This window comes from Limulus polyphemus, unplaced genomic scaffold (assembly GCF_000517525.1).
Source record: "Limulus polyphemus unplaced genomic scaffold, Limulus_polyphemus-2.1.2 Scaffold3827, whole genome shotgun sequence".
Lineage (NCBI taxonomy): Eukaryota > Metazoa > Arthropoda > Merostomata > Xiphosura > Limulidae > Limulus > Limulus polyphemus.
In genome coordinates, this window is record NW_013669437.1 from 71615 (window position 1) to 96858 (window position 25244).

At 32.8% G+C, this 25244-nt stretch overlaps 1 protein-coding gene across 1 annotated transcript in view; it reads left to right on the forward strand.

The window, feature by feature from the left end:
• The window catches only part of LOC106470110 (UPF0577 protein KIAA1324-like homolog), a 94249-nt gene extending 70469 nt beyond the window's left edge, over nt 1-23780 (forward strand). The window contains exons 18-21 of the mRNA XM_022398679.1: nt 2258-2444; nt 8246-8457; nt 11251-11431; nt 14094-23780. Coding sequence (XP_022254387.1) covers nt 2258-2444; nt 8246-8457; nt 11251-11431; nt 14094-14153 — 640 coding nt within the window. The 3' untranslated portion in view covers nt 14154-23780. The remainder of the gene's footprint in view (nt 1-2257; nt 2445-8245; nt 8458-11250; nt 11432-14093) is intronic.
• The last annotated feature ends 1464 nt before the right edge of the window (nt 23781-25244 follow it).

Below are 25244 nucleotides of genomic sequence, written 5' to 3' on the forward strand. Positions count from 1 at the left end.
GTTTTACATCTTCCACATGCTAAATTTGACAAGGTTTAGCAAATTGCGGCAAGTGAGTACAAATTTCATAAGTAAAAGAGATCATTGTTTTCCATATTTTTTTATGTACTGTTCTATGTTTTAAGAAAAATAACTGAAATTTAAGAACTTATTTGTAAATAGTAATAATATATATACATATGTGATGTATTATAACCAAAATGTGATTGTATTTTATAAAATACTGGTCCACTAGAACAAAACCAAGACAGGTCCCTTTGTAAAGGCCAATTTTTGCAACTTCTGTAATGTTAGTCAGATATGGCTGAAAGTTCAATAAAATAAAATCATATACAGATGTATAATGTTATGAGGTTTAAGCTACTTAGACTAAACATTTGTGTTACAATTTGTAGTTATTGTAGAATGAAAAAAGAGTAATTTATATCTATTTCCTAATTTTGTATGGTGGTTACGAGGTTGGTCAAATTGACCAAACCCATAAAGAGATTCAATAGTAAAAACAACAAATAAAATATAAACCCTTTTCTATAAAAAAATCTGAGGTTATTAGGAGGTTGTAAAGATTTCACATGACAATTTTCTGGTGCATAAAAGTATTTTTAATCTTATAATTACTTTGCATGGTCGATAATCAACATTTGAAAACAAAAAATGCACAAGCAAATCATTAGTTAAGAAATTTAAAGCGTAATACAAAAATTTATTTTTTGTATGAAAGCTTTGTAATGTTTACTGATAATCTACAAAATTGTCTAAAGATATGCATACTGTATCAAAAGTTATAGTATGAAAACTATAATAAGCACAAAATGGTTATGAGGGCTCATAGTGAGAGAGTTAATGGATTTTTTTTATTGTTGGATACAAGAATTTATACTGATCAAATGATGAATATTATGAGATATAGTCAGGAGTAACTTGAAATAGAGCTAAAGAAAATCAAATTTATGTATATATTTTGGGGGGGGGGGTATGCTAAATGTTTGCCTATATGTAAGAATCATCTTTGAGCAGCCCTGTGGATAACATAGTTGGTATATTTTGCTCTTAACATTTATATTGTGAGTATATAAGTTTGTGGCCTTGTTGGTCTTTTAATTAGTGAAGTAGTGGGTAACGATGCTTACTTTTTTTTTTTACTGTTAGGTTATAGGTTTGAATCTTATTTCTGTTTCTTATCTTATGAAACATTTTATTTTAATCTAAAGGATACAAGACAGAAGAAAAAGTTGTCTATGTTGTCATTATAGTTTTTTTAATTAAAGAAATATATATATATAAATATATTGTATACTTGTAATTCTATGGCTTGCAGATAAATGTTCACATAGAATACATTTCAAAACTTAGCAGTTCTAACAGTAATAGATGTGAGTTCAAGTCTAGGTCGGGTACTGTTAAACAACAGAGAAATGAGGCTAACCTAGCCTACCTGTCATATCAACACAAACCTTTAAAGCAACTAACATAACACCAATTATTCATTAGAATGTTCCCATGGTTACGGTATTTTTCAAATCTGTCTACAAGAGTCTTCATTTTACGATTAATAACAAATATTAAGTGCACTAACAGTCTGAATAAATGCATGCAATATTACAAGTCTCAAGGCCTTTTTTACCACTTTATATGTATGTGAAGTAGTACAGCTTATGCTGCTACAGACAAATGTTAGTAATAGAACAAATACCATGTAATGAACAAAAATTATAAACCAGGATGACTGTGGATTCCAAGTTAATCTCATTTGTGTATTGTTTAACAAAATATTTTTATATCACAACTTCATAAGGCTGACCCTTTTTTTTTTGGTATCTCGGCCCTTTTTATGGATATTACACATTTAAAATATTGATCCACTTTTTAACTTGGTCTTTTTTGTATATATCACATCATTTAGTAGCTTATCCTAGCTGTTTTCTAACTTGGCTGTTTCTGCAAATTTTTAATATTTTTTCAGATAAATATTCTACTACTTATGTTTTTCTTACTGTTTTCAAAACTGCTTTATAAAAGTAGTGTGATGACTTGTGAAGTTTCCTGATATGCTGCATAAAGCTTGTGTTAATGATTACAGAAAATTAAGTATGTAGTTAATTATACAATCATGCACTGGGTTTTTTATGATTTTGAATTATTATTGCACTACTTATCATTGATTAAAAATGTTTGGTATTTTTATTTTGCCTGTTAATGTTTTATATTAATAATGTGGCCATCATATTATCAATATATTGTATGGTTTAACTGTTAGCCCTACCCAAGCCTGCAAGTCTGGACGTGCAACCACCATTACTCTTCACTGTGATAAGAACCTAGAAGGGAATGGAACAGTGCTGCTACCTACTTCATGCCCAGATGGGACATGTGATGGGTGTAACTTTCATTTCATGTGGAAGACACAAGTAGCATGTCGTATATGTATGGAAGAGGATTATGAGGTGGATTTATTTACCATGTTTTAATCTGATCATTTAGGTGATATTATGCTAGTTACAAGTTTACCTTTAGGTCTAATGATTGTATTTGTTTTATATTTCATCATTTTTCTTTGTATGTTATATAGGAGCTTCCAACCAATCAATTAAACTTGAAAACAGAATAGGATCTTTAGTGGTGGGTGTTTGAGATGTCTCAGCTCTTTGATTATCAGGATTTCATTTTTTCTTTTTTATTGATTTATTATTTGATCAGTTTAGTTTTATATGTAAGTAGAAGCAGGTAAGCATATCCATGGGCAGATTTTGAGGCTATAATTTTAGATTTAGACTTGCTTTCTAATTTGGATTGATTGTACATGCATATATGTACTGATATTTCTTTATGCCATTTTTTTGTTATTTTGGATGTTAATATTATTTAGAAATTAACCAGCCAAATTATCTCATGACATTTTGGTATGAAGAAACATTAAGTAAACTTATTAATGTACCAGCTAGTATGCTTACTAAGATGTTGACACTGTTGTAATAACTATGTTAGGTTTATATGTTAAAAATATCGATCTTAATATTTCACTAATGTATAAGTTTGTCAAGATGCTGACAGATTACCTTAGTGGTTACATTATATGCTTACATGTTAACAGGCATTAAACATATTAGTACATCAGCTTGTTAAACTTATCAAGACATTGGCAATTGACTTAATGAGTTAAGTTGACTTGTTAACATGTGTTAGTACTTGTGTTGATTAAATTACATATTTATTAAAACTTTTTGGTGGACTTGTTGTCATGTAAATATACAACAAATTACTATATACATTAGTGTCTGATGCCTGAATTTCTGACGTATTTGATGTGAAGAAACTGCCTTATTAGTAGTTTGCTCTTTAAGTCTATTAATTATTATTTTCCATCTCATTAGAACTCAAACTTTTTATAACTTAGAAATTTTTCTATCATTTAAATAAGACTACAAAAATTTACAGTTTAGAAATTGAGATATTGAAGTATGAGGCAAGCTGGTCATGCCCATGAACATCAGGTTATTACAATAAAGCTTTCACTCAGATGAAAACATCATTAATAAATGTATTTATCTGCTTTGTCTTCATAACATAAATAGCAATTTATATGCTTATGCTTAACTGCATTGGTTAAGTTGTGACTTCATCTTTAAATGAGTAAGCTCCCTTTTTTTTTTCTATGTTTGTCATTGGCCTTAGATGAGATCTTAAAATAACTTGAATGGATGACCACCTAAAGCAAACTCCCAAATGCTCAATCTATTCAGTTTCCTTAAATTTCCATGTTCTTTCTCATGTGTCTCTACAACTGTTTCCTGGTGGATCTAATATAATCTTGTTTACAACAAGACAAATAAACTGATAAACAACATTCATGTTTTTTAGAGGCAAGATATTACATTTATATATAAAAACATCCTCATTTAAAAATGCATTGTAATTGTATGTTTGATTACACTCTATGAAGGAAGGTATGCATCTGTTTTTAACACACACAGCATGTTTACTAATTTAGGTAAAGTTATATAAATTTTACACTTAAGAACTTCATACATTGATGGTTTTATGAACTTTTATTTGTTTATTAACCTTCAGTTAGTCGTGTGGGGTCATTATGATCCATGCAATTTTTTAACTACCTATTATGTAATAGATTGCACTTTACTTAGCTCCAACCTCAGTAGCTTCCTTGATTGTGTGTATGTCCATGTTGCAGTCTTCATCAGTGTTCTGCATTTGAAGGTTTTTCAAAGTTTTAGATTGGGATCATTTTAATCCCACACGACTACTAGGTTATAATTTTTTGCAAGGTAGTTTATTTTTCTATGATTTTAATGTACTTGATTTTGTGTGTTTTTCTTTGTTTATGGCTAAAAGATATCTCTTTATTCTATATCTTTTCTGGCATTTCTCTGTTTAATTGTTTGTTTCAGATGATATCTAATTACTTCTTGTACATCTTCATATTGCCACTTATTTTATACAGATGGCTAGAAAAGGACTTAGCACGACTGCAATACATTTTAGTATCGTAAACCATTATCTAAGGCTTTCATTATTCTATTTTGCCTACAAATAAGGGTTTGAATGAAAAACATATTATAAAAGTTCGAGCCATTTAATTGAGCTAACCCTTTCACTGCGGCTGGGACGTATATTTCTCAGTGCACTGTGAAATATATGTCCCAGCCACAGTGAAAGGGTTAAATACCACATTGGGAACAGACAACCACATGCTGTATTTTACAATGTGACTAATGGAGAGTTAAATGGTCATATATTATTCTATTTATTGAATAGATAGGAAAACAATTCTTCTTTAGAAGTCTCTTAATATCATTAAATATAACAAATTTAGAGTCATTCAAAGTGTTGTTTCCTTTTCTCAGAGTCCATGCTATCCAGACCCCTTTATAAGATTTAGTTATAACAGTTCTATTATTTTACCAAGATGTTTTAATGCTAATGTTTCTTTACCTAAAAGTAGACACTAATAATTTTAATCAAAGTAAGTGAAACTAGATGAAGCTATTCCACATACTTGATGTATAATATTACTGAAAAATTCTCTAGATTCTATCCAAGTAGATGGAAATCTCAAGTAGATAATGAATTGTAACATCAAAAAATGCTATTAGTCACACATTACAAAGTTAAACATTATTATAATCTTCTTATCGTTATATTATTATAAATGATTTCTATGAAACAAACTAGTTGGTCAGACTTTGAAGAGTTTTAGTAATATCATAATTCAGATAGAATAGGTTTAACTTCTTTCAGTAATTATAATTCAGCTTATCAGTCTCCAAATGTAAGTAATAAAGAAATATTAGCTTTAAATAATCTTAGCAAACATAATACCATTGTTATGGATAAATCTTACAAAGTATTGAAATTTTTGATAATATGGACTGTCTGAGTAAAGTAAATAACATTTTTTAACTAAGTTGTAAATATATTTATGAAATTAAAAAAAAAAGATTATTTATCAACTCAGACACAATATTTTGATATTAGACCATCAGAAAGTTATCCACAGATTTTCTATGGATTTCCTAAGTGTTCAAGGAAGGATGTTCATTAAGACTTATATTTTCAAGTATCAGAATTATTGTCACGCATTAACAAGTTATTTATCTTTATTCTAATAGACTGCACCAATAATGAATACACCTTAAAGTATAGCTTTTAATTTTCTAAAACAGGCTATTTACTCATTTCAAACACCTATTTCTTACACTAAGTAACTACTTAAAATCTTAAATCAATTTATCAATAGATTTCCTTTATATTATTTTTGCTTTCTCTGACTACGCAGGGTCAGTGCATGGGTACTAGCTACCCTACAAGTAGGCCAACCTTCAGCATTGTGCATCCCACCCCATACACATACAACTGATTTTAAACTTTGGAAAATAATTTATTGTGCATTAGTATGAATGAAGCTTTTGTATTTATAATAATTACAAATTCATTTTCCATAAAAATGGAGAATAGGCTATAATAATGTAAGCTACAAATCTCTAGCAATAAAAAATAATAGATTTTTGCTGCATGTGTGCATGCTGATTTATTAGGCTACCCAAATTATTATGATAGTGTTCTCAATGAAGCAGAACCAAGAAGAAAACTGTAGCAACATTTGATCAAAAAAATTAATCGTTAAGGCCTTTCTGTCATGCCACATAGGCTATATATAACTGTTCTCTAATGTCTATTTCTGCATGATAAAAACGCTTCACACTTGTATATCATCAATAAAATGATGAAAAAATTTACAACACCTACCTTTCTTAAACCAGGAGCACAGCACACAAATATTTACATCAGCATAATGTACATAAAAGTACATTTTTTATTGGGTATTATTCTTGGTACTCAGGAGAAGCCAGCCAATAGGATATCACGATACACAATTGAGAAAGGAAGAAACCCACTGGATGGTGCCAGTACCCTGTATGTATGCTTTGGCAAATCATGATCTATCTCTTTAAGTGCACTGTTTGAACAGACATTTCCTGTTTAATGTTGCCATATGTGACAAGATTTGGAACAAATTGTTTCACCCAAGCTAATTAACCTAACAGAATAAAACTAGTTCCCAAAGCTGTCATTGTCATAATATCTGAAACTTTAGCCAAAAAAGGAACTAACATTAATATTCCCGGCTTTAAATTATATACATGATCTAAAAGTAATGAAAACAGTGGCATTGCTATCTTCTTTAAACAAAGCATAACTCACTATATTGAGATTGAATCAGACATTTATTCAATCATTAATGAAAGCATTTATTGCAACATCTGGATTAATAACAGCCAAACCATTTCTGTCTTAGCCATGTATTGTTCTCCCAGCAAACTAATCAACAATAACTTTTTACAAAACTACTTAAGACAGCCTGCACCCATTTCAGTTGGAGACTTTAATGCTCCACCCACTGATTTTCACAGTTACCGGAACAATTCCAAAGGCTCCAGCCTTCACACCTACTCAAAAACAATAACATTCACGTTATTAACACATTATCATGCAGCCACAGATAATTATGACATACTTGACCTCGTTATAATTCCTACCCCCTCTTTCTTTTTCCCAGAACTTCAAGGTTCACCCCAACATAGCTAGAGACCACTTTTCTATCTCCTTTACTATACAAATCAGCAAACAGGATTCAAGCATTAACCTCTCACCAGTATATAATTACAATAAAGTGGACTGGAAAACTTTCAATGCAGTTCTTGAAACACTTTTACTTAACCAAATTAACCCCATTTCCAACAAAAACAACCTCGACAAGTATGCTAATGACTTAAGATCTTAATTCATTGGGTTAATATACTCTCAAACACATGTGAATTTTTTGTAACATTGCTTGATAATACATAAAGAGTCTTATGCAGTAATGGTTTTTCTGTCTGTTTGATAGATACAATAATTTATGCCAATTTTGAACAAGCAAAAGTTGATAAAATAATAATGTATAAAGTTATTAAATGCTACATTTTTATAACTTTACCATCATTTTGGTAAACATGTACTGTGCACTCTCATTCATAGTGTACCTGCATATTATAATTAAGATGTATTTTTAAACCATAATGTTGTTTGCTGTATTTTATAATTATTTTTTCAACAAAAGTCAGGATCTTTCCACCAATATCATCAAATGTGGTTTATCAGTTTATTTGTCCTTGGTGCAGATGAGATTATATTGGATCTGCCATGAGATGGCTGCAGGCACTGTGAAAGAACATTAAATTTAAGGACACTATTTAGAACAAGCTTATTGGAACATGCTTTGGCAAGTTGTCCATTCAAGTTACTTTTCTTAATCTAAGCCAAAGGCAAACAAAGTTTCTGTATAAAGAAATCATGAATTCTTAGACAGAAGCTGTAATTTAACAAGTTCTATTCAGCATATAAATATTTTTCATTTAAATATTAGTATTGTTCTTAACTGATCATTTGCTTTTTAGAATGTCTTGGTATATCTTAATACAAGCAGTCTTTAACATTGCATGCTTCTGTAATGGAGTGCAATTATGCACAATTTTGTTATGAAGTGTAGTTGTTGACGTAAGATACAACAGTGAAATAACACTTTTATTAAAGTTGTGATGCAGATATGCTCAAATGATTATTTATTTTTGGAAGTCATATATATATATGTGTGTGACAAAAATCAGTTATTAATCTCTGCATGCATTATGACAATAAGTATAAAGTGGATGTACATATGTTTTAATCGAAGTGTTGAAACAAACAGGTAGTGAAAGGAGAGTGTTTGCATGGAGTACAAACCCTACACTACATATCTCCTCAAGGCTGCATATCTCGAAATGGAGTAGGGACCACTTTGACACGAACACAGCCTTGTTCTGCTATTCCTAAGGAACTACAGGTTATTATTGGTATAACAATTGCTCTAGGGATTTTATTGTCAACCATGGTACTCTATTTCTGGAAGAAGAACAGAAAGTAAGTGAATACTACATGTTGTTATTAAAGTGCTTCTTTAGTACACAGGTAATCAATTTCTATACACATCATAAAATTGCAGTTTCCTTATTTTATTTGGTAACTTAATTTTTACAAATACAAAATACATACAGCTGTAAGATAATATATCTGTCTCTCTGCTTATTTATTTATCCATCTTTCCATGTGGTTATTGTTGTTTTTTCCTTATTTATCTACAGCGTACAATAGACTACAAGATGTTAAAAGAAAAGGCTCAGTGTTAGATAAATTATTATTCATTTGAAGTATGATGGGAAATATCTTGAAATACCCCTGTGTACACATCTATATAACATTTATATGTGTAGGAAGTATTAATACTGATTCAATCTAATCGAAAAGAGTAAAAGTGCCAAGTGTAGAGCAAGATGAGAAACTTAATTAGATGACTGAATTAAAAGGAATTAATCCATAAACCAAAAGCACTAACTGTGAAATCCTCTGTATGGGGGCAAGAGCCTGGATTTGAACTTGAGTCTTCTTGTTAGAAAGGCAGGTGTGATATCAACTCACTCAAATTATCATCCCATTGAGGCATGACGTAACTAACTAAGCTGGATGTTTTCAAGATGTATGTTTAGGTTTAGCTGGATTCTATATTATGTTGGATGAATGTGTTATTTTTCTTTGTCTTGTGTGTGTGGTTTATATCTCTTTGTTTAAGTATTAATTCACTTAATCATGTGATCTACTCTGACGTGATGGGTTATCATTGCAGATATTACAGTGCTCTGTCTGTTATGCTTTTAAATCCTGACATTTGTTAGTATTTTGCTTCTATTTTTCCGATATTTATTGGAGACCACATTGACATGGTTGTATACAATATTTTTTGCTGTCCTATAAATCTTTAGGTGTTTGGTATACACTAATTGTGATGGTATTGTGTTTTGACTTTTAAAGATTGTTCTGACTTTATGCTATTTTCAAATCCTTTGAATGTTTTCTGAAAGACCTTTGACATCAGGGAATATGATTGTCCCGGTGTTGGGCATTAGCAACGGGTTTTGTGGAAATTGTGTCTGGTGCTGGTGTTTGGGTATAGTGCTCGTGAAACCCTGGCATTGTTGCAGTGTCATCGTTTGTATTGTAGTGCAGCCCCTCGTGGGACTCCATGGTGGGTGGGGTCAGTGAGCACTGAACCATTCTTCTTTTATTATGGATCCCCCAAATTCTCAAAACGATATAATAGTAAAAACTCAGCTCATTGTCAGAAAAACCTTCAGGACAAATGTCTCCCTTTTTTATTCAAAGGGATTAGAGGGGCTTGCTGGCTCTCCAAAGTCTGTCAAGAAGCTACGTTTTGTGGACATCTTGGTGGAAACATCAACACCAAAACATACCAAACTCCTCCTGAATTCTAAGGCCATGGGGTATATACCCATTGTGGTTACTCTCCATGCTACTTTGAATTCCTCACGAGGAGTTGTTGAGAGGAATTTGAAGAACATCCATGAGTTGGAGATCCTCACTGATTTCTCCTGCCAAGAAGTTTCTAGAATGCGACGTATTTCTATTCGTAAAGATGGAATTATGCTGCCTACCAATGTTCTCATTTTGACATTTATATCTCCAACTCTGCCTGTCTCTATCAAGGCAGGTTATCTTCATTGTAAGGTATGGCCATATATTCCTAACCCTCTTCGGTGTTTTCATTATTAGCAATTCAGTCATTCAAAGGCATCTTGTCGTGGTTCTGTGATGTGTACTCCTTTTGGTGGCAAAGACCTTGATTCCTGTGAGTGTCAACTGGACCCTCACTGCGTTAGCTGTAATGGTTCCCATCCCTCTTACTTTCATTCTTGTCCTAAGTGGGTGAAGAAGAAAGAGGTACAGCATTTAAAAACTGTTAACAACGTTTCTTTTCCCAAGGCTCAGAAGTTACTGTCCTCTACTCCAGCAATCAATCAACCAACCAGCCAACATGTCAAAGAAGCAGATAACATAATTAATACAAATAATGTTAATATAATTGGTCATAAACTTTATACACATGAAAAATAATAAAGACAAAATAAATCCAGCTAACCTAGAACAGAAGTCTACAAAACATAGATACCCTTCTGAAAATATTCATGATTAGTAGAAGTCCCAATAGAGTGAGAAATTAGACAAGTGCATAGCACACGTCTTTTTTATTTTTTTACTTTTTTGAAACAAGGTTTAAATCCTAGTTCTTGCTATCATATACACACTCTTTCAGGGTTATCCTGCAGATAGCAGCAAACTGGCAGCTAAAACATTGGAAAAAATAATTGATAAGTATTGACTAATGATAAAAAATTAAAACTAATGAACATTTAAACTTAAATAATCGTACAGGCTTTACAAACCATATCAATAGAAGTATCATCTCGTTTTGTATATAAATGTGTAGATATACTTAAATTTGCATTTGCAAATGGAACAGGTGTTTTAATCTTTTTGTTTCTGAATATTTCGTATCTATTTCACTTGTTTGTAGGAGTTATTAAGAAATATTTCATTTGACTTTGACTTAAAGTACAGTTAAAATGTATCTTTGTGCTGCTAGATTCTAGATGAAGGGAAAGAGAATAATGTCATCAACATGAATTTCCTATGATCATTCATTTAATTACTAGTCTCTGAAGAGTCACAAGTTTTGATATGTTATGTCATCTGATGATGGAAAACCTCAGAATGTTTCGTTCTTTGTTACTCATATAGTGTATCTGTTGCATTTCACTGGTCATTGTATGTCACATGCTGTTCTTTTATTTTCTTGTTAAGGCTTGAATATAAGTATATGAAATTGGTACAGTCAAGTTCATCCAAGGAAGGTGAGCTTCCATCAGCAGAAAGTTGTGCTATTGATGATGAAGAAGAAGAACAGTATGACAGTGTTGCATTTACTAATAAGGGAAATGGGCTTTTAGGAAAATTCCGAGCCATTCGAATAGGCAACAGTAAGGTAAGAGAGCAGAATTATTAATCTGTTTACGCCTGTTTTACTTGAATAAATCTTTTACATAGCGTATAACAAAGTGCATAATATTTATCCCATCAAGTATCATATGAAAACTTTGACATGAGATAATATATTCCTCTTGTTAAAATAATGAAGTTTTTCATTCAAAAATCAAATCAGCTTCTATTTTGTTATTACTGCACTACAGTGCCAATATTATGCTATATAACTAATATGCATTCTAACAATGTCTTCAATTTGTGGTCAGACAGCTCTTGTCAATTATTATAGAAACCGTAGTTGATATATTATATTCACCTCAAATAAATTAAACAAAGATTGTAATAAGTGATAATATACATGTATTTGCTTACAGTTTTTTTTGTTCACAAGAAATGTTAGGAACTTAAATCAGTTAAGGTATATGGTGAATATTGGAACTATTTATCAAAATATGAATTTCAAGTCTCTAAATGAAATTTTAGTTCATTTTAAGAAAAATATAGCTTATATACATCTGTATGTTTGTTTTTATTTGCCACTAAACTTATTAAAAGATTTTAGGTACAGTTTTGATAATTGTTAAATAATGAGTTACAGTTTAAGGTTAACATTTATAAGTTGAGGTGATTAACTAATGAAAAAAAATTAATAGAATAATTAATAATAATAATATTGAGTGTTTGAATAATGTACTCCTGAGGTGTTATTAGAAGTTATTAATTGCATAAGTATAAAGAAAGTGGCTGTGTTGTATGTGCTGCAACAGAAAGTGCTTAGAGATTTTTTTTGTTTTCTGAAAGAGGTAATGTCTTTCTCTATGATAGATAAATTTTGAGGTTTGATTTGATAAGTTGACATTAATGATAATGTTGGTGGCATAGTATAACAAATAATTTTTAATATAAGATAAAAACTGACAGTAGTAATCACACCAGCAGATGTTCAGTTCATCATGATTTTGTTAGATTCATGTATAAAATGTATTGAACTAAGAAACCACTCAGGATCGTTCTTAACTCCAGGCTGTATTAAAGAAATAGGAAGAGCAGTTAGGGAACACATGCATGAAAGAATGTATGGTGAAATTTTAATAACTGCTTTATATAACAGAATCAGTTAACTAAAAAATGAGTATCTTTGATGGTCAGTAGATGGGAAAATGGTGAGCTTTTCAACAAAGACAAAACTTGGCAAGCCAGGATATGGTCGGTCATTTTGTGTGACATTGTAGTGTGTATCAAAACAGTTTTTGTATGAGACAAGACCCTTCTCCTTCTGTGATTGATCCTGTGTCTACAATTTTCGAGATATGGATATTTCAGCATTTTTTTTCTGTATTTATTTGTTTATAATTTATATAACTTTTCTATGTTTTTGTTTCTTTGTATAGTCCAGCTTATATGTGGCATGTATTAGTCGCATTTTGTCTCATGGCATAACTAATTTTGCATCACTTTCGATTGTCAAGCATTCCTTTCCCAAACATATTCTAACAATAACACATGTTCTCCTTCTTTGTACACCTATATATTTAGGATTATTTCTTTTCTTTGCAGCATCATAAGCTAGTTTAATTTATCTTTTTCTTAAATACTATAATAAATTAATACTTTTCTTCAGATATACTTCCAGACTATTAATTATGACGTTTTCCCAGAGCTGATTTATTTGTTTTCTGCAGCTAGTACTTGATGTCTTCTGGCCCGGCATGGTCAGGTGGTTAGGGCGCTCGACTTGCAATTTGCGGGCCGCGGGTTCGAATCTCCATCGCACCAAACATGCTCGCCCTTTTAGCTGTGGAGTTGTTATAATGTGATGGTCAATCCCACTATTCGTTGGTAAAAGAGTAGCCCAAGAGTTGGCGGTGGGTGGTGATGACTAGCTGCCTTCCCTTTAGTCTTACACTGCTAAATTAGGTATGGCTAGCGCAGATAGCCCTCGTGTAGCTTTGCGCGAAATTCAAAACAAACAAACGTGATATCTTCCCAGTGTTACAGACCATTAACACTAAGATGAAATCTATACTTGATAACTTTTAATATTTCACTTAACTATGCTTTTTGGCTTTTATGGAAATTAAACTTTGTATTTAATGTCATGAATTATGTATATACCTCCTGAAATTTGCCCTTTAAGAGTCCATAGGTATGTCATCACTTTTGTTCAGGAGTTAGTTTTGTACATTAACTTTTGTTTATCTAAGATAGCAAGTAGATTGAATTCACAAGATGTCATCAGAAACTAAACTATTTTATATTAAGTGGGTACACTTACAAGCCTTATTATAATATTGTTGTAATAGATTATGTATTTGTATGTACAGCAGAGAATCAGGATGTCTGAAGTATATTAAATCAATATTTTGTTTGGATTTCTATATATTCATCTTATTACTCTTTTGCAATAATAGTCAATTGATTTTCAATTCATGAACTTTAAATAATTCGATATACATTCGAGAGCTATATATTAATTAAAAGTTGGATATTGTAAAACACAAAATATGTGGCTTTGTAACTTGCCTAAAAATATTATGAGATATATTTACAAGAATGGAAACTAGTTATTATTTGGCTTATAATTTTTTGTATTAAAGAGTTTTGTTTTCACAGATATTTGTAAACCAGAGCTAGAACATAATGTTTTCTTTCTTAATCTTTAGGATGGAGGTGATACCCAATTCGAAACTATCCGGTTAACACAGAAGGACACTTTGTCATAAGGGTTGCATAAGAGGAAGAATTTCTTTTATATACCCACTGTCCACTTTGCTCTTTGGGAAGACATGACACTGAGTGCCTGTCTTTTCAGCCATCTTACTGCTTCCTCCTTGATTATGGGTATTTTGTATGTTTAACCTTGTACAACAGTTGTGTATTTTGTGACACAGCTTTTAAATTTTGAGAGTTGAATGTATTAGGAAAAGAAACTTTTTGTTGATATCTATAATCTCACATTAAAAATACAATTATCTTCTGATATTTATTTATTACTGATCACTATATTGTGAATTTACTTATGTTATTGAATGTTTATATTTCCAGTATGTATGTGTATTTTTTTTTTCATGTATATTTTTCTCTTTTGAAAATCTTTTTTTTTTAAAAGATATTTTAAGTTTTTATTTTTACATTGTCTTATAAGTCAAGCCTCATGATTGAACTGGTCTTGAGTCTGAGTATTGACACATTATATATATACATTTCATTTATCTGTCAGATATTTCTTAATTTATTTTCAGTATAAGTTGCACAGTTAGTGTGAGGTAATATATAAAAACTTCATCTATATATCAGTAATTCCTGCCTTTTTCTTTCACTAGACGTTTCAAGGTTTAGTATAATTAGGTACATATATATATATATATATATACCAACAAATTCTGCTTTTTCCCTTCACTTAAATGTTTTAATGTTTAGTGTGCTTCAGAGAATAAAAGTTTGATTTGTCTTTCAGCAACTCCCTCGATCAGTAAAAGATTGAAGGTTTAATGTGATTCAATACTCACATAAAATGTATATATAAGAAATTCCTGCATCTTTACTTTATAGATATAGTGTTATAAACCACAAACTTTTGTTTTCTGACATTCTGTGAGAAGCTAACTATTAATTTTACTCAATCATTTTTTTTATTCAGTAACCAATTTTAAAAACTGAATATATATATTAAAAATCTTAGGATGACAAATGAAATAGTATGTGTGATGGTGAATGATGAAATGTCCATATTTACCAGTCTTTATGCATATTAACCAGAGTGATTTGAGAATGTGCATATTCCTCATTGAATAATGAAGTTTTGCAAATTAACTGGTTGATGTGCACATTATCCAATGGTAATTATGCATGTTACCTGGCAAATACAGAATTGTTTCACAGACTTAAGTTATGCATATTTTCCACTTCTGCACATTTACCACAACATTTATATTTGTCGTCCTAAAATATGTTAAACATATTGAAATTTTATACATTAATGCATTGATAAATTTTAAAGTTATTATAAATGTTAAGGCCACAGTTTTGAATGCAGTAATGCTACTAATGGTAGCTTGATTCTGAATTGTATAAAACATGACATTTGGAATTGTTGTCATATTATATGTGCAGCCAATTGTTCAAAACTTGATCTTTAGATACACCATTAAGTAGTTTGTTACCTGCTTGTTTAGGTGAAGAAATGATACATTGTGTATGATGTACACCTACAACCAATATGTTTGTCTAATTTTCATGCCATTAAAACATGTTTTGACTTACACTGATGACCAGGTTTTTAGTAATCCATAACTTTATGACTATTCTGTAAAAAAAACATTAAGAACTAGCAACATGCTCTTACATTTAAGCTAAGTTTAAAGAATAACATAGCAAAGCGATAGATGTTGATGTTTGAGTGTGTTGTTTTTAAAGAATATTGCCTTTTTCATGTTATATACTTCTAGTCGTTTATTCATGTTCAAAGTTATGGAGTCTTGTTCCATTTTTAAATTACTTGTTCACCTTTTTTGTATCTGTGTGCATGTATTTAATTTGATGTGCAAAGTTGATGATTTATACTAAACTACATTAGTAGACACACCAGATGAGTAAAGTCTAGTCAAATTTAATGTTACACATTGATAATTTATGTGATTAGAAACACACTCTACTACTAAGAGACGTTTTGTTTTTTAGCTGATGTTGCATTGTTCTAGTCTCTTTTAACTCATTTTAGCAACATTAGAGGAAGTGAGAAAACCTTAGCATGATAATCACTCTGAGGATTTTTGTTGTGTTATGTGCAAAGGCTTTTGTTTAACCATGTAAATTTTGTCTTCTGCAGTGGAAACTTTTTTGTTTATCTTAAATATTGTTGTTTTATTTTCAGTTAGCTTTGCAGTTTAAAATATTTCTTACTTATTAAACAAAGCAATTATTAACGTGTGTAAACAACAAACTACACTGATTTAATTCATCTCAAAAACTCAATATTACAGAATTGGAGGGGCGTGCTTTTGTGTTTGCCATTTTCCTAACGTTATGAGCCTATTTCCAAAATTTATCATTATTTCATGTAATAAAATCTATTGAATTGTTAGTAAAGTAATTAATGATCCCAGCTAAAAATAAAAGTTCAATTTTACTTGTCATAAGTGAAAAGAGAAAGTATTGATTTTTATTTTAATATGAGTAATTTGTTAATTGGGTGAAATATTAAAACAAGTTTGCCCCTGAAGAAGAAAGATCAATGGTATGAAAGCCCTTAGTTTATAGGGTATCATATTTACCACATTTTGTATTTGTGTACATATATATAGTAAAGACATCCTATTTTCTATAAAGTACCCCATAAGTACACTTCTGTTACTTGTGTTTCAGAAGTGTATTTGTTGTAGTTTTTTTTTTAATTCTCACACTTAATAAGAAATTGTGGTTTCTGACAAGAATGCTTAGTTTAAAATGATAGTTTGATGTCTGTTGTTGTTCTTATTTAGTTTCCTCACTTTCTCTTAGTGCTAAATGCACCTTCTTTTATCAAATGAAGTAATATTTTACAAAAATAATTACAAAATGAAGATTAAAGATGATTCCCTGGGCAGAAACTTGGTGATCATCTCAAGGTCATTATGCTTGCTGTCATCTGTTACTGCTACTTCATGGAATATATACAAAAATGGAATAATGAAAAGTTTATATACATGGGTGTTGTTTGATACTGGATTTCAAAGGGTCTCTTATATAACTTTTTACTTTGTAACATGAAATATATCTTCCCACATTAGAAACCAGAATTAATCAACAGTTTTGTACTTTGTATCTTCTTGGTCAACAGAAAACTATCTTAATTGAATGGACTTTAGTTAGAAATAATACAAAAAACAACAACACAGCATTTGGAACTGATTTACTTGGAAATTAATTTGTAACTAGACCATTCCTTCAGGAGCCTTAAAGTTTAATGTAAGTTTAATAGTTATGTATATTTCTAATTAAGATTCGGTTTTATGTATCTGTAATCTGTTTATATGATGTTGCTATAAAACCTTTACTTGTGCTCAATATGACCAAATGTTAACATCTCTCTCTCTCCAAATGCTTCTGTTGGTGTACAAATAATGATGATATTTCAAGAATTAATGATTTTATGAGTTTTTAAAATAAAATGTGTTTGATATCATTTCTCAGTAATCATCACATATACCATTTTATGTTATATGTTAGATATGTATATCTAATAATATATTAACCCAATATAATATTAATCAAATTTAGCAAGTAACTACAATAGGAATTTGGTTGATTGAAAGCTGAACTTGATGGCCTTGAAACACCCAACCTTTGTAATTAAACTAAACATCTCACTGTGACGAGTAAAGGCTATATACTAATAAGTGTTTAGCATATTGTAATTTGAATCTCTCTTCTTTCCTATTAGTTAACTTTTGTTTTTGAATCACTTTTTAATAATTATTTCAGGAATGGACTAGAATGGTATCATAAAGGATAGCTCACAAAAAGCTTTCTCGATTAGTACTGCCTCCATCAGTGCAAAATTTTCACTCACCATTAGCCTTGTAACTCCTACTTTCTGCGTATCTTCGTGCAAGTGATCATGCAGCAACCCTCCATAAATAGGAGTGCGACACTACCCCTATTGTAATTAGTGCCCTCTCTAATAATGCACCTATTAATCACTTCTCGATTGGCAATCTTACTGTTAAGATGTGTTTGTTCTTGCTCACGATTTTCGTTATATTTTCATTTAGTGCATTGTTTTTCTCAATACTTTTTGTTTCATTTTGTTCAGATTTTTTTAGATTATACTTTGTAAGTATGTACATGCAGTTTGAAGTAGTTACAACTCCCACTGCTGTTACTGCACCTGCAGATTTACTGGCCACACCTTCAGAGTCGGTCCCACAGTTATTGGTCGATGATATGACTACAATGATCTAGAGAGAACTGTCTAATTTCTTATAACATTCACAACCACCTGAGGTGTCTGACAGGGAAGATGAGACTTCAGACAGCATTTTTTCCACCTCCTGAATATGCTTCTCAGTTGCATGTTGTATCGGGGGGCTTGCCCAGGCCTCTTCCTCCATTTGTTGACTTGATTAATCAGGTTTGTTTGATTTTGTTGTTTTCTTCTATTTCCTATAATTCTATCCCTGCCCTCGTTGGTGATGAATCATTGGGTCATTATCTGGTATTTTCTTCTTCACCAGATACTGAGGTTCATGCTAGTTTTTTGGGGAACAGTTGCGATCAGGGGTCAATATGCCTCGTCCCCCTTGCACATTGGACAATCATGCATTTGCTTTTCATCATGCCAACTACCCATATTTAGATTCCAACAATGTTTGGAATCTCTTATTCTAATTTCCTTACCCCACCCCACCCTCAGGATCTAGCTTCATGCCAGCATTTAACAAAGGTTGTTCAGAATTTAATTCTCAAGGGTACCATTAAATGAGGAGATCCTTATCCTTCTCATCTATAATTTTATTTAGGGCTGTTTGTGGTTCTGATGCCCAGTAAATGATTTATCATCTCTCAATCACTTACTTGTTGTTCCCAAGTTTACCATGGACTTGTACTTAACTCTTCATTGGGTTTTCCTTCCAGGTTTGTGGATCACGAAAGTCAATGTGTTGGATGCATATTTCTTTATTAATATCTCCCCGGCATACTGATATTTCAGTTTTAGGCATTTGGCTCCCTATGTGTTCTATCGAGTTCTCTGATCATTTGCTTGACTGCTTCATTCCCAGGGCCTTCATTTCCACCATTACATGGATGACTGACTCCTGCTGGCATCCTCACGGACCGATTCTGCTTTCCATACCCAGTTTCTTCTTTGGGAAGCTGCCAGGATTGGTTGGTTCATCAAGGTGGAGAAGACATTCCTCACACCTATCCAATTTCTGGTTCATCTTGGTATGTTTATCAATTCACTTCTCCACTTGAGTAAAAATATGAATCATTTCATTTGCAAAGTCTCTTCCTCACCTTCTCCTACTGCACGTGAGGTTCTATCTCTTTTGGGGACATGGGCTTCTCTTGAAGCCCTGATTCCTCCTGGTCGGACCCACATGCACCATCTTCAGTGGACTTTAATCGACCAATGGAGCTTTGTTTGGGATCACTTGAATGCTTTTCTTGCCCTTCCCTCTCCACTACTGACAGACTTTGCCTAGTGGCTGGATCGGACCAATACTACCATGGTGGTTTCTCTTTCTTCTCCTCTTTCAGATTTTCACCTTTTTAAGGATGCTTCCATTTCTGGTTGGGGAGCGTATCTTGACTGCCCAGAGGTTTTGGGATGGTGGACTCTTACTGAACCTGCTCTACATATCTTGGAGCTTCTTGCTGTTTAGCAAACTGGTTCTTCAGAGACAGGTGGTGATGATTCACTCAGACAATTCAATGGTGGTACCAGGCATGGAGGTACTCGGTTGTGGGACCTTTGTTTTCAAACTTTGGATCTTCATTATTTGGCCCACAGTCATCAAATTACTTTGCTGGAGTGTCATATTCCATGTTACCTGAATCTGGTTGTGGATCCATTATCCTGACCTGACAAGGTTCTATTGACAGATTGGTCATTAGATTCCATCGTATTTCAGGATTTGTGTGCTCATTGGGGTGTTTCTGTTTCGAACACATTTGTGTCTCCTCTCAATACACAACTTCCCCATTTTTGGTCACCTCTTCCTCCTCCACAGGCAGATGAAGTGGATGCTCTAAGCTAGAATTGGACCGATTGTTACCTATATGTTTATCCTTTTATTCGGCTTCTTCCTTGTGTCCTTTTAATAGTTCTGACCACTTCTTGTTGAGTTCTGTTGGTGGCACCATATTGGCCTGCTCAGACACGGTTTCCACTTCTACGATGGCAGTTGGTGTCACTACCCATTCCTCTCACTTTGTTTCCCACACTGTCATGCCAGCCCCTCTAACATCTTCATGCTTCTCTTCCATATTTGAACCTCAATGTTGTCCTTCATGCTCTTGTTCATCCTTCATTTGAACCTTTGTTGTCTTGCTTGTTATAACACCTTTCATTAAATTACTTGTTTCTATTATTATTGGCAGATGGTTGCCATTGTTCCGGCATTTTTGCAATTGATGTTCATCAGGTTTCCTTTTCTTTCCCTTCCCTCCATCTCCCAACTTTATGACCATTCAGATACTGATTGCCTCCTTTTCCCAGTCAGAACCCATGCACTGCTCCCTTCCATAATTCCCACATCCATTTGTTTTTGCATTGGAATCCTACCATTTACTCCAATTACTCTTATGGGTTGGACTCACCAGGTTCTTCACTTGCTGGATTCTTCCTTTTCACTGGATGGTCATTGCTTTTTTTGACGTTTTTCCCACCAGATCCATCATTGACCATGTCCCTGGCTGCTCATTTCCACCTTCCTTTGGAGGACATCATCAGTGCAGATACTTGGACTATACCACATACCTTTACATCTCACTACCTACATCATGTGGCCATTTCATGCTCTTTGTTTTCTGCTTACCTCCAGTTGCCATTTTGCACACCTCTGTTTCTTTGTGACTGGTAAGTGATCAGTTTCTTTTCCTCTACAGGGGCCTCTTCCTCATTGGTTATGGATCCTGCTCTGTGATGAGTGGTGCCTGACCAGGTGTACTTAGACTCAAATCTGCACTGTCCATCCTGTGATCATGCTAGATGACTATAACGATGAGGCTCTTCCTACTGTGGACCTGATGCACAATTCCAGATGTCATCAGGTGTTGGTTAATCGACTTTGTCCAATTGTCATCTATGCATTGATGTCAACAATTCATACGTGACAAATCATTACATGTCGCATGAGTTACTCACACCTTAGAGATGGAGTGTTCCATGGGACCAATCGTAGTTATATTATTTGCTTCATAAATATGTTCATTCTAGACCGTACACTCATGGACTTACCTAGGTAAAGCAGACAAGGATAACTGCCCTACCACAGACCTGATGTACAATTCCAGATACCACAAGATGTTCTTTGATTGACACTATCAACATGGTAGCTCTGCTTTTCAAGATAGGGTATCACAATCACCCATTACACTGTATCTGGTGCTGTGGCCCTATGGACTCTCCAATGCACTTTCCTCCCTTTATTTGAGTGGAGTATGAAAGTCCTTGCCACTTACTAGTTCCAAGTTGCTGGGATCTCCTCCTGAGGGTACATAATACCATTCAGTTTGAGTTGGATGGTGGCATTCTGCTAGTGTCATTGGTGTGACACCCTTTCTACTGCGGACCTGATGGGCAATTCCAGAAGCTGCCGGGTGTTGGTTATAGCACTCTGCCATGTCTATTTAGATATTGCAGTTTGCCCCTATGACTGAGGCATTCCTCCTTCCTACCATTCTCCAGATGTCAGTTCCTGGTGGATCAGGTGTTGGTTGGAGAAGGTCCAGCCACATAAGTCCTCACATGTATATGGCTGGTACACTCCTCCTACTGTAGACTGGACAATAATTTTCCAATGACCCCAGGTTTTAGTCTGAAGATGCAACCCCAAATTGTGGTCCCTCTTCCTTCCTATATTGCAGTTCCCAGTGAATTTGGTGTTGGTTGGAAGCTGGACAAGACACATGAATTTCCACATGCATAAGGCTGGGTTTCCTATTCCTACCACAAACTGGATGACGTTCCCAATGCCTCCATGTTTTGGACCGGAGATGAATGTCTCCTGAGCTCTCCATACTTCCTACCATCTGCTAGATGTTGGTTTCCGGTGGATCAGGTGTTGGAAATTTGCACGTGGAGATGGGTTCTTGGTAAGGGAACTCGTCTTCCCTCCAAGTACCCATTTTTGAGGTGAGAGGTAGAGGACCCTCTTCCTACCGTGGGCCTGATGTACAATTCCAGATACCACTAGGTGTTGATTGAGATTGAACTCCCATTTACGGTCTGTCACGCCCTATCCACTCAACACCTGGGAGTTCCCTTTCCTGCTGAAATTTTTTGGGGCCCCTCCATGTTTCCACCCTTTATGTTTTGGTGATACATTCCTGAAGGACAAAGAGTATACCTGGCTCAGAAGTGGTGCAGTCTCCCACTGGTTTGTTGTTTTTAATTCCTTACCACACCTCATGGTCTTTCTTTAGGCACTTTCTAAAGGAGGATTGTATTCTTATTGGTAACATATTATATCGGAAGTTAACATTTTCCTAAACTGACATTTCCCACATGTCCTCCCCAATTCCGATGTATTGGTTAATTTGGTCAAGACCAATCATGAAGTGATTAACAGGTGCATTATTAGAGAGTGTGCTAGTTATGATAGTGGTAGTGTTGCACTCCTATTAGTGGATGGTTGTTGCATGATCATTTGCATACAGATATGCAAAAAAAGAAGTGGAAGATACAGGGCTAGTGGTGAGGCAAAAAGTGTGCACTGTTAGAGGGCAGTATTAATCGAGAAAGCTTTTCCTGAGAGGAGGTAAGTATTTATCAGAAGTACATATTCAATTTAGGAAAATGTTAACTTGAAAAAAAATTAAATGCTTTGGTTTTTGCAATTACAGTTGCAAAGTTATAAATTGTCTTTAAACAATATTGAACAGCTATGTTTACTATAATTAGTAAATTGTTATTGTTTATACTGAAGAAATATTCTGTCTGGTATTGTTTATACTCAATAACTATTCTGTCTGGTGTTGTTTATGCACAAGAAATGTATTATCTTTTATTGCTTATACACAAGAAATATACTGTAATTTTTATTATTACTATTTTTCATGCCATATTTGTACTACAAAATATGATGTAATACAGGATATAATCAATGTGATGAGGGAAAGTTTATTTTATTCAAGATATAATAAATATATCAAAAGGTTGAACAGTAAAAGATTAGAAAATTATAGGTATAAACAAGATATAGTATAGGTAAAATAAACTGAGATTCTAAATTATAGACAGTAAAGATTAAATAAAACATATATCAAAAGCATTAAATAGTAAAGTAAAAAAACAAAAACAGTATAAGTTCAAAACAATGGACTGAAAAATGAAACACTAAATTCTAAGCATTAGGCTGTAAAAGAACAATGTAGCAGTACTAAACACTAGACTGCAATTTACATTTATTCACATCAATAAGTAAGAATGAAATCCAAGCTTGGAGGTTTATTGGACAGTATTTAACTTCATTTGAGAATCATAAAACGTTTATTTTATTGCTTAATGGCAAACTGAAAGCTGTAGGACATTACTGTCATTTAGAATCTTTCTTTGAACAGTGGTTACTGTAAAAACAGTAACTGAAAAAAAAGACTAGGCTTTGCTCCTGATATGTGCACTAGAACCTGATAGTTGTGTAGAATAAAAAATTCAACTAAGGGACTAACAGATGGGATACATTAAACCAAAACTTTTGTTTAGCACAGTCATTGAGAAAAATTCTGTTTAATAACATTTTATAATAGTATACATTCCATGTGTTTAAAAGGAATATCTAGTCATTTATGTGTTATTTCTATTTTGTAGAGTTGAAGTGTGTCAGCTTTTTGTTGTATTGTCTATGTATTTAGATTTCTCTGCTATTGTAATCATAGACAAAACTTCGTTATTTTGTTTGTACTGATATAATTGTTTTTGAATAAAGTGTGGTTTGGTTGAAAAAACAGAACTTGAATAAATATTATTACAGTTAACTGATTGTGTTATAAATATTGACTCATTGTTACAAAAGTAATTGTAAAAACAAAAATTATGGTGTGGCCAGTATGTTATAATCACTTATGATAATGCCTGTCTTTTTAATTGGCTTAGTAAACTAAGGTGAATGTGCAACCTTGCTGGTAAAGATACATGTGATAAGCTTACCATGCTATAGAAAATAGTATGACCTTCAGCAGAGGTAAATATATTGGTCCTTACCATTCTCATGCTGTGTGTTGTTACGAAGTTCCTTGTCACAGTCCTTATACTATCTTCTTGCTATAGTTTGTTAAACTAAATTTCTTGTGGTCATGATTATTTTTATTGCAGTAGGACTAACTACGATGGTTTTTACTTTCCTTATGCCATGCATTCACTGTAGTTCACAATTTTATTTGTTAATACATTGGGCTCTACTTTTATTCTGTATAATGTTCCAAGATGTTTGTGGTTCAAGATTATTTCTTTTGTAGCAGTGGTAAATATATTATATCTAAAGCATAGAAATTGTCAATAGTTCATAATACAAGTGCACCACCAACTCTAAAAACTGTTTCTGTGCACTACAATAATTTTTGTGCCATTTTCTAAAATTTTTCCATTGCTTAAATGCTATGTTAGGATACTTCCACTCTCTCAGTTGGCCAGTTGCAATTATGAAAGCTTCCTTTATCTAAGTATTAGTCATCCATGTGTTTTCTAGAATTGTCATTAGCTGGGGTAGTAGTCTGTCCACAATTTTTGCCAATGTGGAAGTTTCTTATCACTCTTAAACTGTTCTTCCAAAGGCAGTGACTTAGTAAACAGCTAGTGGAAGCTGCAAGGTAGAGAGAAATTTAATTTTATAATTAATATGTTGTCAAGAATTGAAGCCTAATCATGTATGACTTTTAAGACGTTTGTCTCTACTCTTTTTATGCAATGTGGTGTTAAAGTACGTTCCTTGTGGTTCAGTATTATTTCTGTGAGCCATTACTGATAAGCGGCCAACACTAATACTGTACTTAATGGGTTTTACTCGTGTTTGTTAAACGATATGAAGATCAGTCTAGCTACACAGAAATAACTATAAAAAGTACAATATTTTGTCTTACTGTTGCATAAACCCTGTAATAAGGTGTTCAAG